Source organism: Perna viridis, chromosome 2 (assembly GCF_037379345.1).
Source record: "Perna viridis isolate PV_CMFRI_1.1 ecotype Kerala chromosome 2, ASM3737934v1, whole genome shotgun sequence".
Taxonomy (NCBI): domain Eukaryota; kingdom Metazoa; phylum Mollusca; class Bivalvia; order Mytilida; family Mytilidae; genus Perna; species Perna viridis.
The window spans coordinates 21859888-21883779 of NC_142446.1; the positions used below are offsets into that span (position 1 = coordinate 21859888).

The window sequence follows — 23892 nt, forward strand, 5'->3', positions numbered from 1 at the left end:
TCAAAATTGCGATGGTTTTTCAATCTAGATAATTTTACAGTGAGTTGACCGTAATCTCTGAACTATAATAGCCCAAGGTAAATACCAGTTTCGGTAAATGAATTCATCTATTGAATTTGTAACAATTACGATGTGAAATTGGTTGACTCATAAGTCATTCTCGTACCATTCACGTAGAATCACGTGGTTAATAAAGCATTAATAAAAAGAAAGGACAAGATCCGTCCTGTGAAGAATGTGTATTTAAAGACATTATTTAAACAGTTAAAGAAAAAGTATCCTAGATCGTTAATTCATTTGAGGTAACATTCCATCTTTAAAAAAAAACTTATTTGATTTTAACACGGATCTTAATGTAAATGACACAAACGTCTTATTGATAAGCTTTTAGAACAGCCTCACCAATTAAAGTCTCCCATAACAGATAACTATTTTCTCTTATGGTGGTGACCAGCGATCTGATATAAGCTAATACAACATTATCTGTTATGGATGCATTTATTGCAACGATATTGCGGGCTCCGATAATCAGTCTGAACCTTGAACTGGTTGGCCTACACGACTTTGAAGTTTCGGTGGATGTAACTGCTGTTCTGATGCTAAGTTACCGAATGCTTCCTTAATTCAATCAGTTTCTTTTTTTTTCTGTTCCTACCAATACCAATTTTTTTAACTGTCCGCAATTTTGACTGCCTTAAATCCTACTTCTATGTTCAGACACCATCTGCTCTATCCTTGATGCTAACAATAATCTACTATATAGTTGCTGGTAATTTGCCGTCTTTCTTTAGCCTCCTCTTTCCTGTTCTTCTCATTTGACTGAAAGTTCCAACAAGACTACCTGTCTGGTTCTATTTTTTGCAGCATTTAACAGTCTTCTTTGGGTTTTCTTTTTAATGATATTTATTGATTGTAATTAGAAAAGGAGATGACTTTCACTTTACCCGTCTATCTATTGGTATTCGGTTGCTTTATTTGACTTCAAACATAGAATTTTTCGATTAGTATAGTTTCTCTATTGTTTCTGTGCCTATTTCTTCTTGATTGTTTTTTTGTGTTGCTTTTCCTTTATTTCTAACAAATCTTCTAACTGTATCAGTGATCTCCTTAGTAATTATGAAATAAATTATGCCTGTGCAGCTTTTGACCACTTTAAAACGGTGGTTGAATATCTATTTTTGTCAGGCGATCACTACTCATTTGAAACCGGTGTATTTTAAACTTGAAATTTCGGTGAATGTACTCACGTGGTTATCCCAAATTTCGTATTGCAAGTGATTAACCTTAATAGGGGTTGATTAAAATTTTGAAAGATTATGCCGATTATAAGCATAAGCCGATTTTAACATATTAACGTACAATGCAAAAGACCAGTTGGTCAGAAGATTGGTCAGTTTTTTAACGGTAGCGGTTGTGAAGTGGACAGTAGCAGTCACAATGGTATGTATGCAACTGTTCTTCTCTTCCATAGCTTGATAATACAGTCATTTTTTATGTATTTATAAGTAGTAAGTTCTATCTACTGAAGCTTTTTCATATTGGGATGCATTATGTTTACATAAATTTAAGAATTTTGATTTGATATTTTCTTCTGTTTTAGGCGATTGCTGTGTCTTCTGCCTGTGTCTTACTGTTGGTAGTCGTAACCGTAAACGCCCAGTCTTTGAATCAACACAGAGGACGTAAGTTGTTTGATCAGTTCATTCTTTTTCATTTGAAGGGTTGTATTGAAATACAAACAACCTTGTAATTAATCACTCGACGATGAAATTGATTTCGTAGGAGGAACAGATTCTCCTCAGCCAAGTCTTGATTTCTTCTCTGTTAGGAGCTTGCAATTCATAAAATCAAAATTTTCCTTCTCGATTGGAGATATTTAATAATTACTTACAATTGTTCTTTTGTATTTATATTTATATTGAGCTGAATGTTTTATCTCCTTAGAAAAGAAATAAAATGAACCTGAATTATTTTATAATAATAACAATAATAAAATATTAAAAGAGCTGTGTAAAAAACATTTAGAACGAAAGAAAAGAATAACCACAGTAATCAGTTACTTTTATTTCCTCCAAACAAAAGTATAACAAAAAATAATGAAGATTTATATGAAGTGGTAGGTCAAGATAATTTAGACCAGATGAGAGAATATATCATTTCTTCAATTTTTTCCAGCATGGCAAGTGGTTTTTAAAATTCCCTTTGGAAAACGTCCTACAGGATATAACAGCATAATGGATTTTTGGGAATCTAGTACATCTTACAACGATGGCAACGTGCAGGCAATGAATGATTTCTCAAAAACCAGTGAGATTTTCAAGTCCAGTGTCCTGAACGACTGGGTTCTACAGAGTATTTCTGCTGTAAGTCATTATAAATCTTTAAAAAAAAGTAAGGGCGAACAAATAAATTGAAATAAAAACAATATTAGTTCACATTGACAGATAGTTATTGATAAATAAAAGTATAATTAATTCCCTTATACATAAATACGACTGTTGTAGTTATTCAATCGTTTGCGTGATTCTTAATGCCATAGATTCTCACTTTAAAGTTAAAACCAATCCGTATAAGCGCTTTATAAGTGTAGACACTTTTGTAGATTATAGAAAGTTCGCAGCAGTAATATTTGTTTTATTTAAATGATGATTTCTATTATTACAAAATCAGAGATAAAAGTTTGTAACAGCCAAAATAAGAGGGAGGTTGGTATTATGCCAAAATGAAATGGGGGTTTGAAATATGCTTTCCGTTATATAGATGACGTATTATCGTTTAATAATCCTAGTTTATGGGGATTTTATACATCGCATCTACCCAAAGAACTTCAAATAAAGGATACTACAGACACTGTGAAGTCAGCCTAAAATTTTGAACTACACTCAGAGATCGATGGAAAAAGAAAATTATTGACCTAACTATACGCCAAACGCGATGACTTTTCATTCCGTATTGTCAACTTTCCTTTCATCTGTGGCAACATCCCCTCAGCACCTGCGTATTGAGTTTTCATATCACAACTCATACGCTATGCCAGAGCTTGCCGTAACTACACAGACTTTTTTGTTCTGCGCTAAACTTCTTATAATTAGGCTTCTGTAACAGGATTATGTTGCTACTAGATTGAAGTCATCACTACAGAAGTTTAATGGTCGTCATCATGAATTCATGAATCGTTACAGTTTATCCAACTGCACCATGACAACCGATTTGTTCAACGTGTCATAGTTTTCCATTCCTCTTTCGTCCACCCTGGACTTTACTTTTTATGGATAATTCGGGGAATGGTTCTGAAAAAAGCAGAGGGTGCTCACCCTACCGGTGCATCTGATTCATGCTTTTAGTGGAGTCCAAATTGCTTATTTACTTATGTTGCTTTGTAGTATTATTTTGATTATTTTATGTTCATTGTTGTGTGTGTCTCTCTTCCCTCTCTGATCTTTGTCTCTAGATTACATTTTTTTCGATTTCCGCTAGAATCGTGTTTCCATTGATTACTCTTTAATCAAATGGAGGTCGGTATTATTGTCAAAATCAAATATAGGCTTATAATATGCCAAAATCAAATGAGGATTGGTAATATACCACATCCAAGAACTGTTATCCAATTCGAATAGACGATTATGCTATTTTCAAATCGAATAAAGGTTCCCCTGGATAGAAAGGGACAATTTGTGGAAATGAAGCTATATCGAGACCCTCAAACTATCAAATCCAACGCATTTTTACTGTACAAAGTATATATTTTTTTTCAAATCCTTATATTATGGAGGTCCATGAAAAAAGATAGATATTCTTTTATATTCTGTCATAAAACCTGGAACTATGGTAATGAGAAATATATCAGGTTTCACAACAAATTTTGGATGTCTTATATGTGTACCTTTTCTGCTCATTTGTTCATGATTTTGATTCTTTAAATTCATGCGAAATTTTGCATTAAAAAAAACCAGGCAGTTGGTGCACAGGAGAAAACTCAATCCGATGAGGACATGCATTTTACCAGATAGCTAAAGACATGCATTTTATACCTCCTTACCTTTACAAGTACTCTATCTGTTTATGTACAAATGTTGTACTACCCACGATCAATATTTCCACCAAGTTTCACCCTTTATTTTAATGGTTGGTAATGAAATACACCTAAATCAAATAATGTTTAGTAATAATAGACCCAAATTAAATGACGATATGAGTTATGCTTAAATCAAATGCAGTTTTGTGGTGCCTAAATCAAAGAATATTAGTAATATGCCAAAATCAAATGAAGTAATATGCACAGATCAAGAAAAGAAATATCTTTATTAGTAATAATAGACCCAAATCAAATGAGGGTTGGTCATTTGCCTATAAATCATAAGTAAATTTGAAATATATCTAAATCAAAATATGTAATGCCTTAATCAAAGATTAGTAACATGCCAAAATTTAGATATGTAAAATTCCCAAATTAAATGAAGAATTGTTATATGTCAAAACATGATTTTGACCTATCGGATAAATGGGTGTTAATTTCTGGGATAAGTCTCAAAAAGCTGACGTGATGTCTACATACATTTGTATGTTCTTGAACAGATAGTTCAACTTTTGCAATGAAATCACTAAAAATTTCAGTCATGTACTTAAAATTCTGTTTCGAGAATGCGTAACAATTGCTTAAGCAATGGACCTCTAGTACTGTTACCCCACTTAAATATCTACCGGGTATATGATTTTTTTCCTCATAATTTTAACTAAAAAGTTTATGTCGAATTTTCGGCAGTTGATTCTTTAAAATCTTGCAGTTTAAAATTATCTATTTGCTTATTTATAATTATATATTTTATAGGTAAGAATTTCTGCTTTCAAAAACAACAAAGAACAAAAATTTGTGGTTTTTGATGCGATGGGTAAAGGTAAAAATAACTGGATGGATTGTGGTAAAATTCTAGATTCCTCATACACCGATATCACATCGACCGGAAAAAACTATTGTAGCTTTAGGTATAGTTACTTTAAATATTTGTGGGAAAACTGAACGATCCTTTTTTTAAAATACAAGTACCGCAAAAAAGGCGATAATTTTGTATATGTGTTTACTCTACCAGAACTGACATTTATTTATGGGTGTAGAAACCCGTCAATTTGTATTGACCGGAATTGGTCGTAAACAGGTTACTTCTCAATAACTTTTAAGAAATAAAAATGTGCGTTTCTTTTGTCACGACTTTATTTGTATTCTTGTTTATTTCAACTTAACTAAGAGAAATGTAGTTCATTGTTCGGAGAATCATGTTTAGCGACAATACGAAAATAGTTCCTGGAAATAACTTCTGTGTTTCGTTGTTTACAGAGCAAATACTGACAACGCCAAGCGCCAAGTATTCATAAATGAGTATTATAATGGATGCAATGACGATAAAGGATGGTTCATGTTAAAAGACTACGATGCATCATCAGGCTGCAGTACTTGGGATGTCACTAACAACGCTCCTTACTTTTATTATTCTGGAGATTCAAACAGGATCAATTGGGCAAATGGTATTGAACTGTTAAATTATTGAAATGTGGTAACAAGATAACCAAAAATTTGCAGTTTTGTAGAGAATTACAGAAAACGCGTTTTTATTCTGGTCAGTTGTATTGTTTCAAACAGAAAATTGTATTCAGACTTTTGGATGAGAAAATTGAAAATCTCAATACAAAACCAGATTAAAAACTTTTGCGAGATGCCAAACATTTTATTCTTATCATGGGTAAAATTTCTCAATATAATTTGGTTTCTTAGATTTAATGACTTCAGTATTATTAAGTAGCAGTCTTTATAAAAATCAGACAGAAGGTGATTCATGCATGTCAAAAACCCAACGAATTCAGTTTTATTCGTTGTTCAAACAGTTACTGATCACATAACCAGTCATTTTTTTCATTTGGATGTTGCGCTTTGGAGATAAAAATTATATTGTACATGAAATTGGCTCTTTGCAAGAGTTATCGATCTTGAGTTTGTTTAAGTGGGAGATAAATGTATGATTTTCTAAAAAGTGCAAATCTGAATGCAGAAAAGGCTATTGTTATGTGAATGTAGACTAAAAACGTATCGTCTGATCCATTGATTTTTCTACACCATAAATCACCTTACCATACTGGTACTTAAGTCAAAGAACCTTTCAAATTCACTAAAATTATTATGCAGGTACAAACTTTGAATAATATTTAATATTATTGCAATGCTAAAATTTGTGCGGGTATTCAAAAGAAAAGCTAAATAGTTTATAGGAGAGGATAGTTACCATTATGCCTAGAATTTTCGTTTTTTTTTTTAGAACAGTCTATTTTTCAATGATATATCATTAAAATAAAAGTACAAATTTAAATTAATGACCTTATTATTGTTTTGAAATTGCAATAATATACAAACAAATCTAACGAATGGAAACAAAATTATGCGTCAAATAGATAAAAAAAAAAGATTTTTATAGTTACACAACATAAGTTCTAATAACGAGGGAAATAACGGTGAAAATAAGTACAAAGTCATATGAAAAGATTTCATGTTAGAAATGAACAAAGAGAAGCGGTCGAAAGTGTAATCAAGGAAACGAGATTCCGTCAGAACTAGTTTTTCTTTCATTTCTCTTGTTAGCGTTTAATCATTTAATTTTGAATTATGAATTATTTCTATTTCATTTTGCATGTTGTATATTGTAGGAAACCGACAAACTGCCGATTCATTCGTGGTTTCAATTCTCGGTAGGTGTGTGTATATGTTCGTTAAGTTGATATTCATCATATGTATCTACTTATCAACAAAACGGAAAATCTGTTAAATAATTACAAGTTTCACAATGAATGAATATGTTCTTACTTAATTCTTACAACTGTTCATGGTTCGACCTCCCCGGTTGTACCAATCTGCGCCATGTTATGTATTTTAATAAAATAATTAAAAAAATTACCGAAGCAAGGGAGACATCAAAGCCTATGTACATAAACAATGATGATCAATATGAAATACAATTACACATATATATAACTGAAGGAAAGCTGAACAAAACTTAAAAACTTAAAACCACTTGCAATATAAACTCCCACACAACGTGTTCTAGAAGGGTAAGCATTTGCAAGTGAGAAAATTAGTTCATATCGGCCAATAAAATTGTGACGACTATAAAATTCTGTAGTGATTCTATTAAAAGAGGTTCCCTGTCTATTAAATGACGACAAACAGTTTTAAGAATATCCATTGATTTGTATTTCCTGAAATGAACCTTTTTCAGGTTAAATATTGTGTTTAGTAACCTAAATACTGAACAAAAGTAGGATGAAATGAAAAGTAATATCGTTGAAATGAATAGACCAATTTTTGATTTGTATCCCATTGGATGAAATGATCAAATTGCAAGAGAAAAAGACACCTGAGTACAATAATATAACTTACATTTTCAATAGAATTTTGCTTTTTTAATTGACTTAAACCATATGGCATTTTATAAAAGGACATCTAGTCTTCTGCCGAGTTTCTAATAAAGTCCAGCTAGACCTAAGCTTAAAGGGACATCTAGTCTTCCGCCGAGTTTCTAATAAAGTCCAGGCTAGACCTAAGCTTAAAGGGACATCTAGTCTTCCGCCGAGTTTCTAATAAAGTCCAGGCTAGACCTAAGCTTAAAGGGACATCTAGTCTTCCGCCGAGTTGTAATAAAGTCCAGGCTAGACCTAAGCGTAAAGGAAAACTATGACACGTTGAACAAATCAGTTTTCATGGTGCAGATGGATACACTGTAACGATACACGAATTAATGATGACGACCATAAAATTTTTGTAGTGATGACTACAATCTTGCAGCAACATAACCCTATTCCAGAAGCCAAATTTTAAGAAGTCTAACGTGGTGCAAAAAGTATGCGTAGTTACGGCCAGCTGTGGCATAACGTATGAGTGGTGATATGAAAACACCATACGCAGGTGCTGAAGAAATGTTGCCACAGATGAAGGGAACGTTGACATACGGAATGAAAAATCATCGTGATGGTCGTATAGTTTTCCTTTTCTTAGTATAGAACAAGATATGAGGCTGACTTCATAGTGTCTGTGTTAACCTTTATCTCAAGTTCTTTGGAGGTAGATGCGCTGTATAAAATCCCCGAAACTAAGATTGTTTAGTGATCGTACGTCATCTACATATCGGAAACTGAGATTAAAAGATCTATCTGAACGATGTTCCTTCATTTGGATCAGATAAGCTAAAAAGCCAGCCGAATAGGTCTGGATCACAATATGTTCCCATTGGAATGCCGAGCGTTTGTTGAAAAAAAACGCGTCCAACACACTTGACAAAAATATGTTGTCGATCAAAAGTTCAACATTCTGAAAACTTCTTCGGTATGTTTGGAAGATGATTTGGAATCAATTTTTCACAAAGTACGAGGAATCTCTACCAAAAACTACATATTTTTATCTATGTGTACCGTCATTTTTTTGGAGTAACAACTACGTATAATGTTTTTGAGTCGGAAATTTAACTGAAAATAGGGAATAGACGAAGTATAAAATGTTGTAATGCTATTGTACTCTGATAATAATATTGAGTTGAGGGTTTCCAGAAGATCTTTCGAATTTTTTAGAATCCACATTTAATTACAACTTAGGACAATATATATTGGATAACTAATAATGAATGCGTTATCAACGTTAGTGGTAATTTTTCAGATATTAAAAAGGAAACCATCACCACTTTCTGTTATTATCATTTCATTTTAGCTTGGGATATGGTGTTTAAAGGGGTTGAAGGTGTAGTACCACCTCAAGGTTCACTCAGACAATTATGGAAAGGCAGTGAATTGTTAAATGACAACAACGTCGCTGCTCAAACTTTGACAACTAGTCCCGGTTTAGTGTACAAGTCACGAGTAGTTGAAAACTGGATCAGTTACCCTGGATTCTTTATAGAAAGTGTATGTATTGAGTAAAACAAATTATCTTTTTTGTTCCTCCATACGAAAATACCAAGAATTAATAACCGAACATATATGAATTTAACCATGTTTAAAAGAGAAGTTCAACTTTCTCGATTATTGTCATGAATCACTAAAATCACCAAAATTACCGAAATCAAGCAGGAGTTTCCTATTGACATGTTGATTTCTGTTAAAAGATGTTTAATGGCCATTATATTTAACAATATAATTCAATAATAAGAATGTTGATGAAAATCTTAATAATGATATTTTGGACATCTAATTTCAGGTTAAATATGCGTATTACACAAATGGATTAGAAGTGGCCTATTCAGTCTTCGATGCAAGAAACACAGACAAAAATGGCTGGTTTGATATAGTTAATATTTTGTATTCAAACTACCAAGATATCAAAAGCTACAGTTCCATGCAAGGATCAAGTATCGACGGGTAACTGCAACTAATAAATAATGAATTTTCTTATTTTTTTTTATTTCTGGGATTATTTTATAAACATCATTTGACATTTTGACAAAATCTGGTGAGTCCTGTAATTAATTGATTCTCTTAAGATTTGAATACCAATATAAAACATATTGATATGGTTAAATTGAACAGTCAGCATTATTTTACTAATAATTTTTTTAGCAAAAATCATTTGAATCTACTAAGTTCCATGCCAACTTATACCATCTTATGCCATTTCTTGGCCCCCATCTTCTTCCCCCTTAGCATCTTGCAAAAATCTACTCCTGTGAAATAATAATAATAGAAGACGAAATTCTCAATAATTCTCGGTTACCAAAAAGAATTTAATTTATGACCTTAGAAGCATCAAGAGTTTGATTTAAGTCTCACAGAAAGTTACTAGTAACCTGTTATACAGAGTAAGGCTCTTTTAATTACTAGTTTCGTATTTTAAACAAAAAGCAAAATGTTCAGTCAAAGCTCACAATCTTATTTAGTCAAATTATGAAGGAAAATAAATCCTAGTTAATATAAAACTGTAAAAGGCACGACAATATCAATACAGCCAACTTCGTCTTCTCACGGGTTATACCTGCGTCTTGCCTCATTTATAATCAAAATATCAAATACAATTCGCGCTTCAAGACAAAGGATTGGAGATTCAAAAGAAAAACTATATCTGACATGTTCATAATAAAAAAAAAATGGATATCATACCTATAATTAGGATGACTACTCTATTTTGGTAATATTTCACAAAGAAAGAAATTGGTAACTTACTTAAGGACCAACGTAAAAAAAAATTGAAAAATTTTGCCAATATGGACGTCTCCTTCATAGAAAAGAAGCAAACAAAAACAAAATACACAGCTGATATTAACTTAAAAAACTTTATCGCTTACGAAAGAACTCGTAGTAAGCATACATAGTATAATTGACAGATTGTATTATTTCACATTGCAGAGATGGAATAAGACGATTTGCACTTCACAAAGAATGGGGAGGCTGTCCAAATGATAAGGCATGGATGGAAATCTTAGACGAACCAAACGGTGGAACCCCGTGTTCATGGGACCAGAATGTCCGAACCAGACCGTACTTCCTATACAGTGTAACGGGAGGATGGGCTTTGTGTCAAAAGAGTAAGTAATTATATTAAGTCGGTAATGCATAATTATTATTACCTGCTTCGGAAGTCCGGCGGCCAGCAAGTCTTTATTTATCTCATGCCTATAGAGATATTATCATTTGGCGACTTCTGATATTCCAGAAAGTAATTTCATGGAAGATTGAAAGCAAATAATTTTTTTATCAGCAATGATAACACAATGTTTTCATTTTGGTCCTAATATCCTTTGACCATAGTTATTAGTCCGCAGCTTACTAATTATATGTATTTTGTATTGAAGCAATACTACCACTTATAACAATCCTTTGTTAATAACAAAACTGGTGAATGATCATTTAAACAAATGAATGTTGGAATAAACTAATAAAATTATTATAACTTACAGATAATGCATGGAACCAAGCAGAGTTTCCAGCTGCCCAAGTAATGGCAATATTTGTGAAAGGTAATCTTTTGTCATTTTTCAATTCAACTATTTAATTAGGGTGAAGACAGATTCTCTCGCCAATTTATGTAAAACTAGTGACAAGTTTGCCAAAATAAAACTACAAGGGAAGAAAGATAAACTTAAATGAAAATTCAGACCCTTTATAAACTTTTTTTTACCTTTTTAAAAAAGTCAGTAATTTTGTTCATGGCATGGTTTCTATTATTTTAATAGAAACCTCAATAAAAAATGAACAATGGCGTCGACTTTTTGTCATATCTGATATTCAGATTTTTTTCTGTATATTCATAGATAGTCCACACAATCTATTAAAAACTTGACCCCGACCTCAAACTGATAAGAACAAAATATATGTTTGTTTTTGTGCACGAAATACTCACATTTCAACAAAAAAATCGTCTCGAAGTGAATAAAGGCAAAAAAGTTACAGCTGTAAATACTGCATTTTCTGTACAAAAAAGTTGTAATACTTGCAATTAAGAAATATAACATTTCAACTTAATGCAAGAATACGTGCATTATCTGAATATGCAAACTATCTATATTATTGGCTTGTAGGTTGGAAATTAGTCTTTAAGGTAGCTGAAGGTCAGTCTTTAGGAAGTGCAAGTGATTTGTACACTCTTTGGACGGGAACATTCACAATGAATGAAGGAGATTCTAGTGCAGTATCTTTCAATGCCGGGACCAAAACACTCAAATCTTCTATAATCGACAAGTGGGATCAATATTATATATCAGCGGTAAGGCTGACTCTTTCGTCAATACTGTGAAACATTAATATACAATTTAAATAATACATATAGAAATTCGCAAGTAAAAACTATAGTTCATTATTTCAACAATGAACAGGAAGATCATGGAGAAAAAATCAGTTTGGAAATATCAACGTGGGTTAATGTCTTACTTATTCTCATAAAATTGTGCATGTGCAATTTTGTTCAAATAATTTTTCGCAATTAAAACTATCTGTCAAACTATTTTTGTTCTTAAATATTTATATATACACATATATATTTTTTTTCATTTCTTTCTCCTGATTTGAGGCAAACAGATATTTAAGAATTAAAGGTTGATTGTAGGTAAGGATGTCTGTATTTAAAGGAGGTAAAGAAGTTGCTTATGTAGTTTTTGATGCAAATGGCGCCAACAAAAATAACTGGTTTGATTGCAGCAGAATAATCTACACATCGTATAACGATCTACAACCAGGAGTTACCAATAACTTCTGTAGTATCTCGGGGTAAGTTACACAAGGGAGTTACCAACAACTACTGTTTGAGCGGGTTACAACCGAAATCCAGTAAAGTATCTCGGAGTTTGTTACATGCCGAAGTTACCTATGTCTATTATAGAATATCGAGGGAGTTTACGAATAGAAGGTCACAATATTTACTACATTGAGTCAGGTTACATGTTGTAGTTACCCATAAGTACTGTAGTATTTCTGGTAGGTCACAATCGGGAGGTACACATAACTTCCTTATATGAGAAGGTATCAATAACTACATTATCGGGGAAGGTTATACTTACAATCGGGAGTAACTAATACCTTTTGTAGTATATCGGGTAAGTAACACATGGGAGTTACCAATAAATTCTGTAATATTTCAAGTATGTTACACACGGGAGTTACCAATAATTTCTGTAGTATCTCGGGTAGGTTACACGCGGGAGTTACCAATAATTTCTGTAGTATCTCAGGTTGGTTACACGTGGGAATACCAATGATTTCTGTAGTATCTCAGGTAGGTTACACACGGGAGTTACCAATAACTTCTATATAGGGGTAAGTTACACTCGAGAGGCCCCAATAAATACTTAACGGGGTGTGTATGATTTTATAATGGAATTTGTTTATCTGGGAAAAAAATTGAGAAAATGCCACCTAGCTTTGAAAGCTGAAGCAAAATATAACGATATTGAGCAAAACTGTGCACATCCACATCAGTTTTATTTTCTACGAAATGTTCTTATAAAAGATTTGTTATATTTATCTACCTTGTAAGTGATGGTTGTTTGTTTCAAACCTGTCATAATTTGTAGGGATAGTGGTCTCAAAAGACGGTTTTACCTGAACAGAAACTACGGAGGCTGTAGTAATGACGCCGGATGGTTTTGTGTTGTAGACAATACGTCACCTCCGTGTAACTGGGAAAAGAAGAAAAGTAACCGGCCTTATTTCTTGTACAGCAATGCTGCTGGGTACGAGAAATCAGATAGTATGTCTTATTTACCTTATTTCATTTATTGGTTTGTTTGTTTGTTTGTTTGGGTTTAACGTCCGAACAGCAATATTTCAGCTATATTCAGATGATGAACATAAAATGGATGATAAAATGAACATGAATTGAAAAAAAAAGGATGGGACACAAGGATAATAGGGTCGACAAATTTTGATTGCCAATAGAAAAAGGGGCATGGGTAAGGTCGGGCAATTTAGCCTCCTGTGGCGGAGTGCAAAGGTTCCTACTCCTATCGAATACCAAAGCAGGGTTCTTTAACGAGCGAGGAACGTGATATCTTTCCCAACACGGTGCACCACTATGGTTTGCGGTCAGGTTTTTCGTATTATAGCCTGACAACCTCAGCATGTGAAATGTCATGGCTACCCCATTCCACCACCTGGGGCACACATCCCAGTTGCTCTGTGGGTGGGAGCGCCTAGCCCACGGCTAGGTTTCTGAGCACTATTTAGTCGCCTTTTACGACAAGCTTAGCGCTGCTGCAGGTCTATTTTTTTAACACCGGACCTGCGCGGGGTTATTGAAAGGTCAAAAATTACTTAATGAGCATTTTTTTTTGTGACAAGTCTTCCAATCATGCACGATTGATTTAAAACTATGGTAAATAATAGTTTTTAGAAAAAATTTTCTTTTCGAGTTAACCATAACTGCTGTTTCCGCAGATTGTTAATCGATTATTTGGGTATATGAGAACCATGGAAATGAACAACAAATACCTCTGTATTTTTTTGTTTGTTCTGACTCATAACCTTTAAAATATCTTGAACGATTTCGTTGCAAAACTTATTCATATTGATCCAAATAATAAATGTCATGATAACCTTTCTAGGTATGGACGTAGCTGAGGTGTTTGCCATTTCAGTAGGTGAGAAACATTTATATTTTTACCCGTCCTTTTGCTTGAGTAAAATTGGATAGCATGTAATTCTTATTATTTATTAATTATATAATATACTTGGCAGTTTCCAAAATTATTGTTGATGTTGACAGCAACCCCTAGAATACGTTCAAAGGTGAAAAAAAGAAAAAGCAACATATTTTGACTTACAGATGCTTGCCAATAATATTGTTCGAGCAACACTGACAAATGTTTTTTTGGAAAAACGTTTTAAAGATGTCCTAAAACAAAACACACTTGACTTAACATCGAAGCGAAGTTACAATTAAACATATTCGAGTTGGCTTAAGCAGTCTTGCAAGTCGGTAAAACAAATTGTGATAGTCGAGATTCCAATCTTACTGACAATACACCTTTTGAGAGAACAATCAATTTAACATATCTTGTACAGAATAGATAAAAAAATATAAACCTACAACTTGTAAAGGAACTTGAAATTTCCTTTGAAAAAGAGCGAAATTTCCGAAGTCACAACTTGAACATTATTAATCGCATATGCACAACTCGTACTGCGCTGAATGCCCACGCTCACTAAACATGTGGTATGGTAAATGAATGAAACCCACTTTCGTTTTCATTCATATTTAGATATTCAGGACTGTTTACCTAATCCATGTGGTAATGGGGGCAAATGCACTGATGAAGGTCTCACTTACAGCTGTGATTGCACTGGGGATTGGGTTGGAGACCAATGCACAGACAGTGAGTTTATTAAAACTAATATATTAAGGTTAAGTGCAGACAAGTTTTTTCCTCTGAATTTGTACAATTAATTGACAACACTGCTCAAATGTCTGAACCATTGCATTTTGATTTGAAGTAAAATATTTTTATAAGGCGTCGTTCAAAATGGTATTAAGCTTAGTCCATTTAGCCACCAATGGTCGATCGCAGCTTTGGATAGTAATTAGTTATGGATACTTTGACATGTGCATTATACGACTGATAACCTAATCAGACCAGCAGGGTAACAAGACACGATTCGTTTGCACATGTAGAAGAACAACTAGTCTTGTGACTCAATACCATAAGGCCATCCATGGTCCTCTGGTGTTAGATAGTTACGTACATCAATAATCGTTGGTTGTGCAAATTTATAGTAAGCATACAAAACTATTTTGATTCCACTATTTCTAATTAAAAAAAGTAGACTCAGCCTTGTGAACCATTCTAGCAATAGTTTATTTTTGAATATAAGTAGTTCAGTGCATACAGCAGTCAATTCGTTAATCGCATCATGTATTGAACAAGTATTAAATAAAAAGTACAGTTTTTATTCGAAAGGTTTGAAATTTACTATCAGGAAAACAAAATGATATATAATTACTCAAGGAGGGATGTTTATTTATTTCAACGACCTGTCCCATTTGAATTACCATTTTAAGAACAATCATTTATATTTTGTCGCGATGTGTAATTGTATAATGTTTGTAGAAAATGGAGGCTATACATCGTGGTCATCATGGGGCTCTTGCTCAGTCACATGTTCTACTGGTACCAAGTCAAGATCAAGGTCATGTACTAACCCGGCGCCTGTCGGCAACGGGGCTCAATGTTCTGGAGCATCTACTGATACAACCAACTGTGACATGGGGTCTTGTCCTAGTGAGTAAAAGTAACCTGCAATATACAAGTCATCTAGTAATTAAGATTTATTTGCATGTATCATGGTAGTATACGTCCATCTTCCATTTTTTTTATTGAGAAGATAATTATTTATAGTTGTTGCGTAATTCCGTTTATTAGAAATGGACGAGGTGTACACCAATGTAACCTGTAAACAAGTTACGTTTGATTATTCAACACGTGGAGTACCATAATTGGATTTGAATTTCAAAATATAGTGGAAATATAATCTTCTACTCCATTATTGATATTGTCTGTTTTCTTCCATAACTACGGGGACACCAAACAATCTTAAAGCATTTTTTGATTCATTTAATAAATATTAAACGCATTTATTTAATTTTTGTATACATACATGTATATTTTAAGTTTTTAGTAAATATGAGAAAACACCATCGTTATATCTTATCATTGATATAGTACATGGAAATTGGGGAAGCTGGAGTTCATGGACTTCTTGCTCAAAGACGTGTGCTACCGGAAGTAAGTCGAGAAGCAGACAATGTAACAATCCAACACCACAACATGGCGGCGACCAATGCTCAGGGTCTGGATCAGAGACTAGTTCTTGTACACTGATAGCTAATTGTCCAAGTAAGAATTACTTACGTTCAGTAATACAAAATATCAACAATTTAAGTTTATTTAATCAGATTATTTCATTTTGTGATTTGAAATGACCTAGTTTGTTAAAATTACCAGTACAATAAGAACATTTTATAAAACCTTTGAAGATTAAAGATTACTCTTCTATTATATGTTATTAGAAATATACTTTTGTTTGTCTTTTACACTAATTCTCTTTTGGTAAATTCAACCTGTCATTTTCATTTTAGTTGATGGTAACTGGGGATCATGGACCTCATTTGGTGCCTGCTCTGTTACATGTGAGACTGGAACATGGACAAGAACAAGGCAATGTAACAACCCAACACCCCAGTACAACGGGGCACAATGTTCAGGATCCGGATCAGATACACAATCCTGTACTCTTCCTATGTGTCCAAGTATGTTGTATATAAAAGGATATGAGCCAGGAATCTCCCAACTAACCTTAAAATAAATATCAAAATTTTAAATATCAATTAGTTATCTAGTTATCATTCATAACTTTTATCTTTGTGTGGGTAGAGTTTATACCAAGATACCAAAAATCAATACGGAATGGCACATATAACTAGACACTATTTTTTTGTCTTCCTTTTGTATAATGACGCTATTCGTCCCCTAAAAAAATGACTAAAGTGTCAAACTTCCTTTAATATAAAGTAACATTGAAAAGTGTAAAAAAGGTAAAAACACGATCAAAGAACTAAGAAACTCTAGGCAATAATTAAAAAGATTTTTTGCTTAAGAAGATTTTATTTAATTGTTTTGTTATCACACTTATAAATCATGTCGAAAATGTTCTTATCTAAAAGGAGAGATTTGAAATATTTTAATATCACACAGTTATGTGTTATCATCATTTTTTTAAGCAGGATCAATTCATTTTGTTCCTGGCTCTGACTTATTGCAGTGTATGTATTTTCCCTGAAATGCGAAAAAAAAAGAAAAAAAAAAAAAGAAAGAAAGAAAAAAAAAAACGTATAGCATTCGTGAGGTAACGAAACATGTAACGTTGTGACGGACACTATGATCACTATATACCTCCTATTTCCAAAGCGAGCACAATCTATTCGATACAGAAAAAAAATGCATAATTACAAAACGGATACAAAGAGATACCTGGTATTATGTTACAGTAAAACCTATTTTTAATGGTTGATCTAAAAGAGAACATTGTTTTAAAAATCTACACATTATTTAAAGACGGAGCAGCAATCATTTAAAGTGTTCATAATTTATCATTCGTTTTATTTTTCTGTAACATTTGATTGGTATTTTGTTATATTAGTGTGCCCTTTGTAGTTGATGGACAGTGGGCTAGTTGGGGATCGTGGGGAACATGCTCTGTAACCTGTGAAACTGGTTCCTGGACCAGATCAAGAACTTGTACAAATCCTGCTCCTCAATACAACGGTGCTAACTGTCCCGGATCTGCTAATGATGTTGGAACATGTACTTTACCAATGTGTCCAAGTCAGTAAACATTTTACTTCTACTTTATCTTATAGTATGATTGATCTCATATTATGTATTATAATACACTACATAATTGCATAACTATTTCTCAGTTTCTGTAAATGAAAAATGAAAAATACCTTCAAATTCAAAAAACATTTATCTAAATGAATTAAGTAGTTTCATTGTTTAACACTTTCAATAAGTTTAGACTTGTATTTGGTGAATTGCATATTTATCATGTTTTTTGTTTCAGTCGATGGAGGTTGGACTGCTTGGAGCAGCTGGGGTACTTGTACCGTTTCATGTGGAGGAGGATCACAACAAAAGGACAGAACATGTACTAACCCAACTCCTCAATATGGAGGTGCACAGTGTCAAGGAGTCACATTCTTGACTCAGACCTGTAATACACAAGTCTGCATCAGTAAGTATTTTTGGTGGAATTGTGTTATATTATGTTATACAGGTTATGTTCAATAACGGAACTGACTTTCATCCAATCTACATGAACCTAAATGAGTTTTAGATTCAACACTCTGCTGTATTGGAGAAATCTGCTTTATTTTTTAACTTTTATTTCGCAATGATGACAAAGGGAAAATTTTTTTTCACTGTCCAGTACTCATTATCGTGCAACTCGATGCTCAAAATATATGAAGTTATCATTCGGAACTCATACGATTTGCAAATTATGTGGAACAACAATTACACTCCTACATGACCAGTTTCATGTTAGGGCTCAAATACATTTGTTTTTTTTTACTGTCATGAAAATTTGACGCAAAACGGTATTTCCCAGAAACTGTGTAATATCCATCATGTGATATAATTAATAAATATTTGCATTGTGACCGTTGAGGGTTTTCCAGAATATTTTAAAAAACTGTATTAATTGATAAATTGTATAAGAACAACTTTATTATATGCTCCATTGAATTAGTTTTAAAGAACATGTTTACATCGGAAAATACTTAGCATTTAATGTGTTTAAACATATACAGTGATTAATATATAGCACATGTTAATAGTATATTATTCACCATTTTTTTGAATCATCAGATACTGAGTAGATTTACCACTATACTCGGCGTCACATAAATAACATACTGTTAAAATTTGAATAAAAATATTTTCTACGACTTTATTGACACCAACCGTCGTTTAAATTGTCTTAAATGACTTGCTCATTCGTTTAGCCAAACAGCTTCTCCCTAAATAAGTCGCTTATTAGCTTAAATCATGCGTAACAAATCCTTACGGGAAAATCCCATACTAATATCCGCCATGTTGGTTTTTACGGGACGATTTGTTTACAAACGAAGTTCGTAAGTTCCCGTCGAACTCCGGTGACAATCGTCTGCTTGATCAACTTCTCGGTATTGTACGTTGTTCGCGTAAAATAAATCCGAGATATCCGAAATAACACCGAAATGCATTCTGGGTTCTTCGGTTTTTGGACAAACCATTTACACGTAAACAACATCTCCTAGCAACCCGATCACTGTAAACATGGCCGACTTTTTACAATGTAAATATTGGCACCGAGAATTAAAATCTGACCGGAATTTAACGATTCAATCTTTAGGGAGAAGCCGTTTGGCTAAACGAATGAGCAAGTCATTTAAGACAATTTAAACGACGGTAGGTGTCAATAAAGTCGCAGAAAATATTTTTATTCAAATTTTAACAGTATGTTATTTATGTGACGCCGAGTATAGTAAGCACTATTTAATAGTAAGATGGGTAGTTCGGAAGTTAAACAAAGTAAGAATACTCTCAATAAAGCCAAAAGTGCAAGTCATTGAGTATCGACGATTTCAAAGACGGAAATATGACAAAACAAATTATATATTTTTATTTAGTCAGTGCTATGATAATTTAACGAATAAGTCAATAATATAAACACGAAAAGAACTTAAAGCAGGAAACAAATTTGTAAATTGCTCTAATACATTTTAAGTCGACGGAAGTTGGTCTGCTTGGGGATCATGGGGAACCTGCTCAACAACCTGCGGTGGTGGTCAACATTCAAGGTCAAGGACGTGTTCTGATCCTGCTCCTGCTAATGGTGGTCTCCCTTGTTCTGGTGATTCAAGTCAATATGGCAACTGTAATACACAGGCATGTCCAACTGCAGCTCCAGGACAATATGTACAGGTAAATCGAATGAATAGAAAACTGTCACTGTCAAATACTTTATTAAGTTCGTAAATATAATAGAAATCTTCAAAGTCGCTAACTCGTCAGATATTTAATGCCACTGATTTGGTTTGCTTTCACCCATCAGGCGAATTTAATGCTTTACTCAACTTAACTCCCAATCAATCAGGGATTTTCTCAATGTATGGACTTGGTTCAGAATTAAACAAAAATAGTGAGCTGAAACTTGAAGTTTTGCGTCGATTAGTAATATACAATCATGTACTTTTCTATGTCACATCTTTTGACATATTGTACATGCATCGCTACGTTACTAGCACAATAAGTATATTCCTTTTTCGAAAATAATTTATACTTGACATTTAAGAACGCTTGAAAGCTTATGTCGGTTTTAAAAACTCATTAGAGCTGGTGTTGTAATGTTTTATATGTAGAGGCCTTTACTTTTTAACTTTGAACTTTGATGTGTAACGCAACAGTTCGTAAATTGGCTAAGATCGACAAACTTCAAGCGTAGTTGCGATAAGCTCTGTTTAAAATCGGGTGACTTTTTTACTGTGATTATCCGAATGTTTCTCAATCAAAACAACTCCGATACTAGGTGTTTCTCAGCTATATTACAGAAAGTCATTTTAATGTAAACTTTCTGCTCTCATACAAGTAAAAATAAACACGGAGAATGCATGTACACGTATAGTATTTAAGAGTTACATTTTGATCTCGTATGAAGCTAGAATTGATGGTTCTACGGCACCAATCTGCAGCATAATGTGGTGTAGTAATATAAAATTATGGAAATCATTTCGAATGTACAATACCAAAATTACGAGTGCAAGAAGGCCATTTTAATTTCTCTTCCCTGAAAAATATATTATTATGCTCTTTAATGAAGTTAAGCGTTAGTTAAAACATATAATACTTGTAAATGTACATTGTAATTGTAATTGAAAAATCAAGTCTACACCGCGATATAAGAAAGTGAAGAATAATTCATTATGTGTATGTGGCATATGTACAAGAAATAAAAAGAATAAAAGTCTCAAGCGATGGTGTCTCTTGTAACCAAACACCATGTGTAACTTTGAAGTATTTAAGTAATTATAAATCTTTTCGATCTCTTTATAAAGTATATTCATATGTTAATTTTCGTATGTTTTTTTGGAAACTCGAGATTATTTCATATTCTTTTATGAAATTTGAATGACCCTAAATAAAAAGTCATTTTTGGAAAAACAACAACTACAATTTAGACTGCATTTGTATTTATTTTCTGATACAAACAGCTGTGTCCAGGCGGTTGGTTTACATGTGAGTCTGGCACTGTGTCTTGTATTGATTCTGCCTTTGCATGTGACTGTGCTTCTGATTGTGATGACGGTTCTGATGAATCGACTGGATACGCCGGATGTGACGCTTCTACTTTAGCAGAGTGTCCCAGTGGTGCGTCAGGTAAGCTTAAAGAGATGATATAGTATAATAAGTAACGTATTGTAGAATAAATGATACATATATATACACTGTCTTTATCCTCACGATAACTATACTTTAGCATATTAATTATGTTCTGAGCAACCTAGCATACTGTATCAGTGAGGGAAAATTTATGTACAAAATTGATAAACAAATTAAAAGATTCATTTGAACTGGATTTGGTTATTATTGTATCCAATATACATTTAGATTATAAAAGCTGGTCGTAGAACTTTTAAGCAAATTTTGTTTTAATGACACTAATAATATTGTGTTAAAAATGAATAATTAATATCATAATACATTATTGTTTTAATAATGATAAAATTTGATATAATAATTTATTCAAAGTAATACTTATTTTTCACTTGAGTTTCAGATTTTTGATATCATCTAATATCATTTTTTTTTAGATTGAAACAAAGTCATTTACAGTTTTATTTTACGTACGACTTCTATGAACTAATTATATTTTGTTTCAGATGTGAAGAACTCGCCACTGATGATGCTCGGACTGTTGTTATTTTCGATTGTCTTTTTGGCCCGGTGTTTCTGATATTAAGAACTTTATCTTAACACTCTTCCGTAGTAATGTTTTATTTGTTGAATCATCAAATATGTATTTCTTGACATTCATGGTTTACATGTTATCATACGAGATTTACATGTTATCATACGAGATTGGTAACTTATTTTATTGCTTTTATCTGTTGACACATTGTTTTGTTATGTAAATTAAACGTCTTTGCAGCTAATAACTTAGAAGTAAGTGTATGAAAAAAAGCGTGAAGTATGGGACAATTCAAATATGTCAAATTCCAAAAACATTCAAGCATATTATTATTATTTCACAAAAAAACATAAAATTGCATTTTATATTATGGTAGACTATTGTGTAGATATTGATTGATGACAAGCATCTCTTTTGATGGCTTTCGCTAAAAAGAAGCATCGAACAACATTACGATTACCGTTTATCAGTGCTTTAAAATAATTACATTTTATTGACTGCTGTATTGAAAGCAGCATACAATTTTCGCCGATATTTCTTATCTTTTAGAATACTGTTCAGTGTCGTTACTCTTTACTTTGTGCCTAATGAATGAAGGGACTTATTCGCGGCGAATTATTTTCTGCTGAACTAAATAAACGACAAATCATACTCGTTTATTATGTATAATATTAACGGCTATACATAATGGAACATTTTAGAGCTCATGATTTTAAAATATGATCTGTTTATAAATTTTCTTTAATAATCTATCTAAATGCTACAAGATTCTGTTTAAAACGCGCTTGAATGGCAACATTCATACAAAATTTATGACAAAGGAGACGATTTTGATTTTCCCATATTATTAATTTTCCATTCCTAGATGGTGATACTCCCGAAGCCCTCTCCTATGGCATTTACATTTAACAACTGGTCCGTTTAGCTAGTATTTGTAGTATTTGTATACAGTGTCAGATTTTAATAACGGCAACATATTTCTCGCAGAAAAGCTTTTGCATCAGGGGTGCCGATTTTACAAACTTTAAAAAATCATTTACTAAGATTAAAACTATTTTAGCACTTGCAGGTTCTTAATCAAAAATGGTGTTTCTAAACCCGGTTTTTTGATGGAAATATTGTCATATAAAGCAGATTCCTTTAACAGCTATATAGATGACGTATTATCCTTTAATAATCACAGTTTAGGCGATTTTATACATCGCATCTACCCCAAAGAACTCGAGATAAAGGATACTACAGACACTGTGAAGTCAGTCTCATATTTTGACCTACACTTAGAAATCGGTGGAATAAGGAAAACTGTTGATCAAACTATACGAAAAACGAGATGACTTTTCATTCCGTATTGTCAACTATCTTTACATCTGTGGCAACATCCCTTCAGCAGCTGCATCTGTAGCTCGTACGTTTCGCAAGAACTTGCCGTAACTACGCAGATTTTTTTGTACCGCACTAGACTTCTTACAATGATGCTTCTGGAACAGGATTATGTTGCTACAAGATTGTCATCAGTACTGAAGTTTTATGGCCTTCATGATGATCTCGCGGATCGTTACGAGGTACCCATCTGCACCATATGAACCTATCTGTTCAGCAGCGTGCCAGTTTGCCTTTCCTCTTTTTTATACCCCGGACTTGAATTTTTATGAGCAACGCGGTGGATTTTTTAAAAGAGAAAAGGACGCTTACCATGCGGTGCATCTGGTCCTTGTTCCACGTTTTAGTGGAGTCCTAGTTGCTTATTTACTTGCATTGCTTTGTACGTATTATTTTGGTTCTTTGCTGTGTGTGTCTGTTTTCTCAGGTTAACAATCTTTTGATTTCCACTAGATTCTTGGTCCCCTTGATTACTCTTTGAACCTTGTTTTCTCAAATACAGATAGTCGACTCCTCATTGCTACCTTACATAAATATACTACTTGAAAAGTA

The 23892-nt window shown here is 33.0% G+C and overlaps 1 protein-coding gene across 1 annotated transcript; it reads left to right on the forward strand.

Moving 5' to 3' along the window:
* The first annotated feature begins 488 nt into the window (after positions 1 to 488).
* On the forward strand, positions 489 to 22196 carry LOC148624057 (uncharacterized). Its single transcript, XM_088567749.1, has 23 exons — positions 489 to 581; positions 1601 to 1682; positions 2176 to 2363; positions 4829 to 4983; positions 5333 to 5520; positions 6691 to 6732; positions 8741 to 8934; positions 9227 to 9387; positions 10369 to 10547; positions 10920 to 10979; positions 11541 to 11725; positions 12065 to 12225; positions 13029 to 13204; positions 14058 to 14093; positions 14715 to 14828; positions 15561 to 15731; positions 16173 to 16346; positions 16589 to 16759; positions 17664 to 17834; positions 18073 to 18243; positions 19780 to 19976; positions 21263 to 21428; positions 21932 to 22196. Exons 1-23 carry the CDS (start codon positions 489 to 491, stop codon positions 22003 to 22005), a joined length of 3309 nt encoding a protein of 1102 aa, XP_088423875.1. The 3' UTR covers positions 22006 to 22196.
* Positions 22197 to 23892: the final 1696 nt, after the last annotated feature.

Bases quoted from the DNA above. Each gene is read 5' to 3' on its own strand.
- LOC148624057 (XM_088567749.1), top strand. From the start codon at position 489: ATGGATGCATTTATTGCAACGATATTGCGGGCTCCGATAATCAGTCTG. The intron at 1,683-2,175 runs GTAAGTTGTTTG...AATTTTTTCCAG, and splicing joins TTTGAATCAACACAGAGGAC to CATGGCAAGTGGTTTTTAAA. The intron at 6,733-8,740 runs GTAGGTGTGTGT...ATTTCATTTTAG, and splicing joins ATTCGTGGTTTCAATTCTCG to CTTGGGATATGGTGTTTAAA.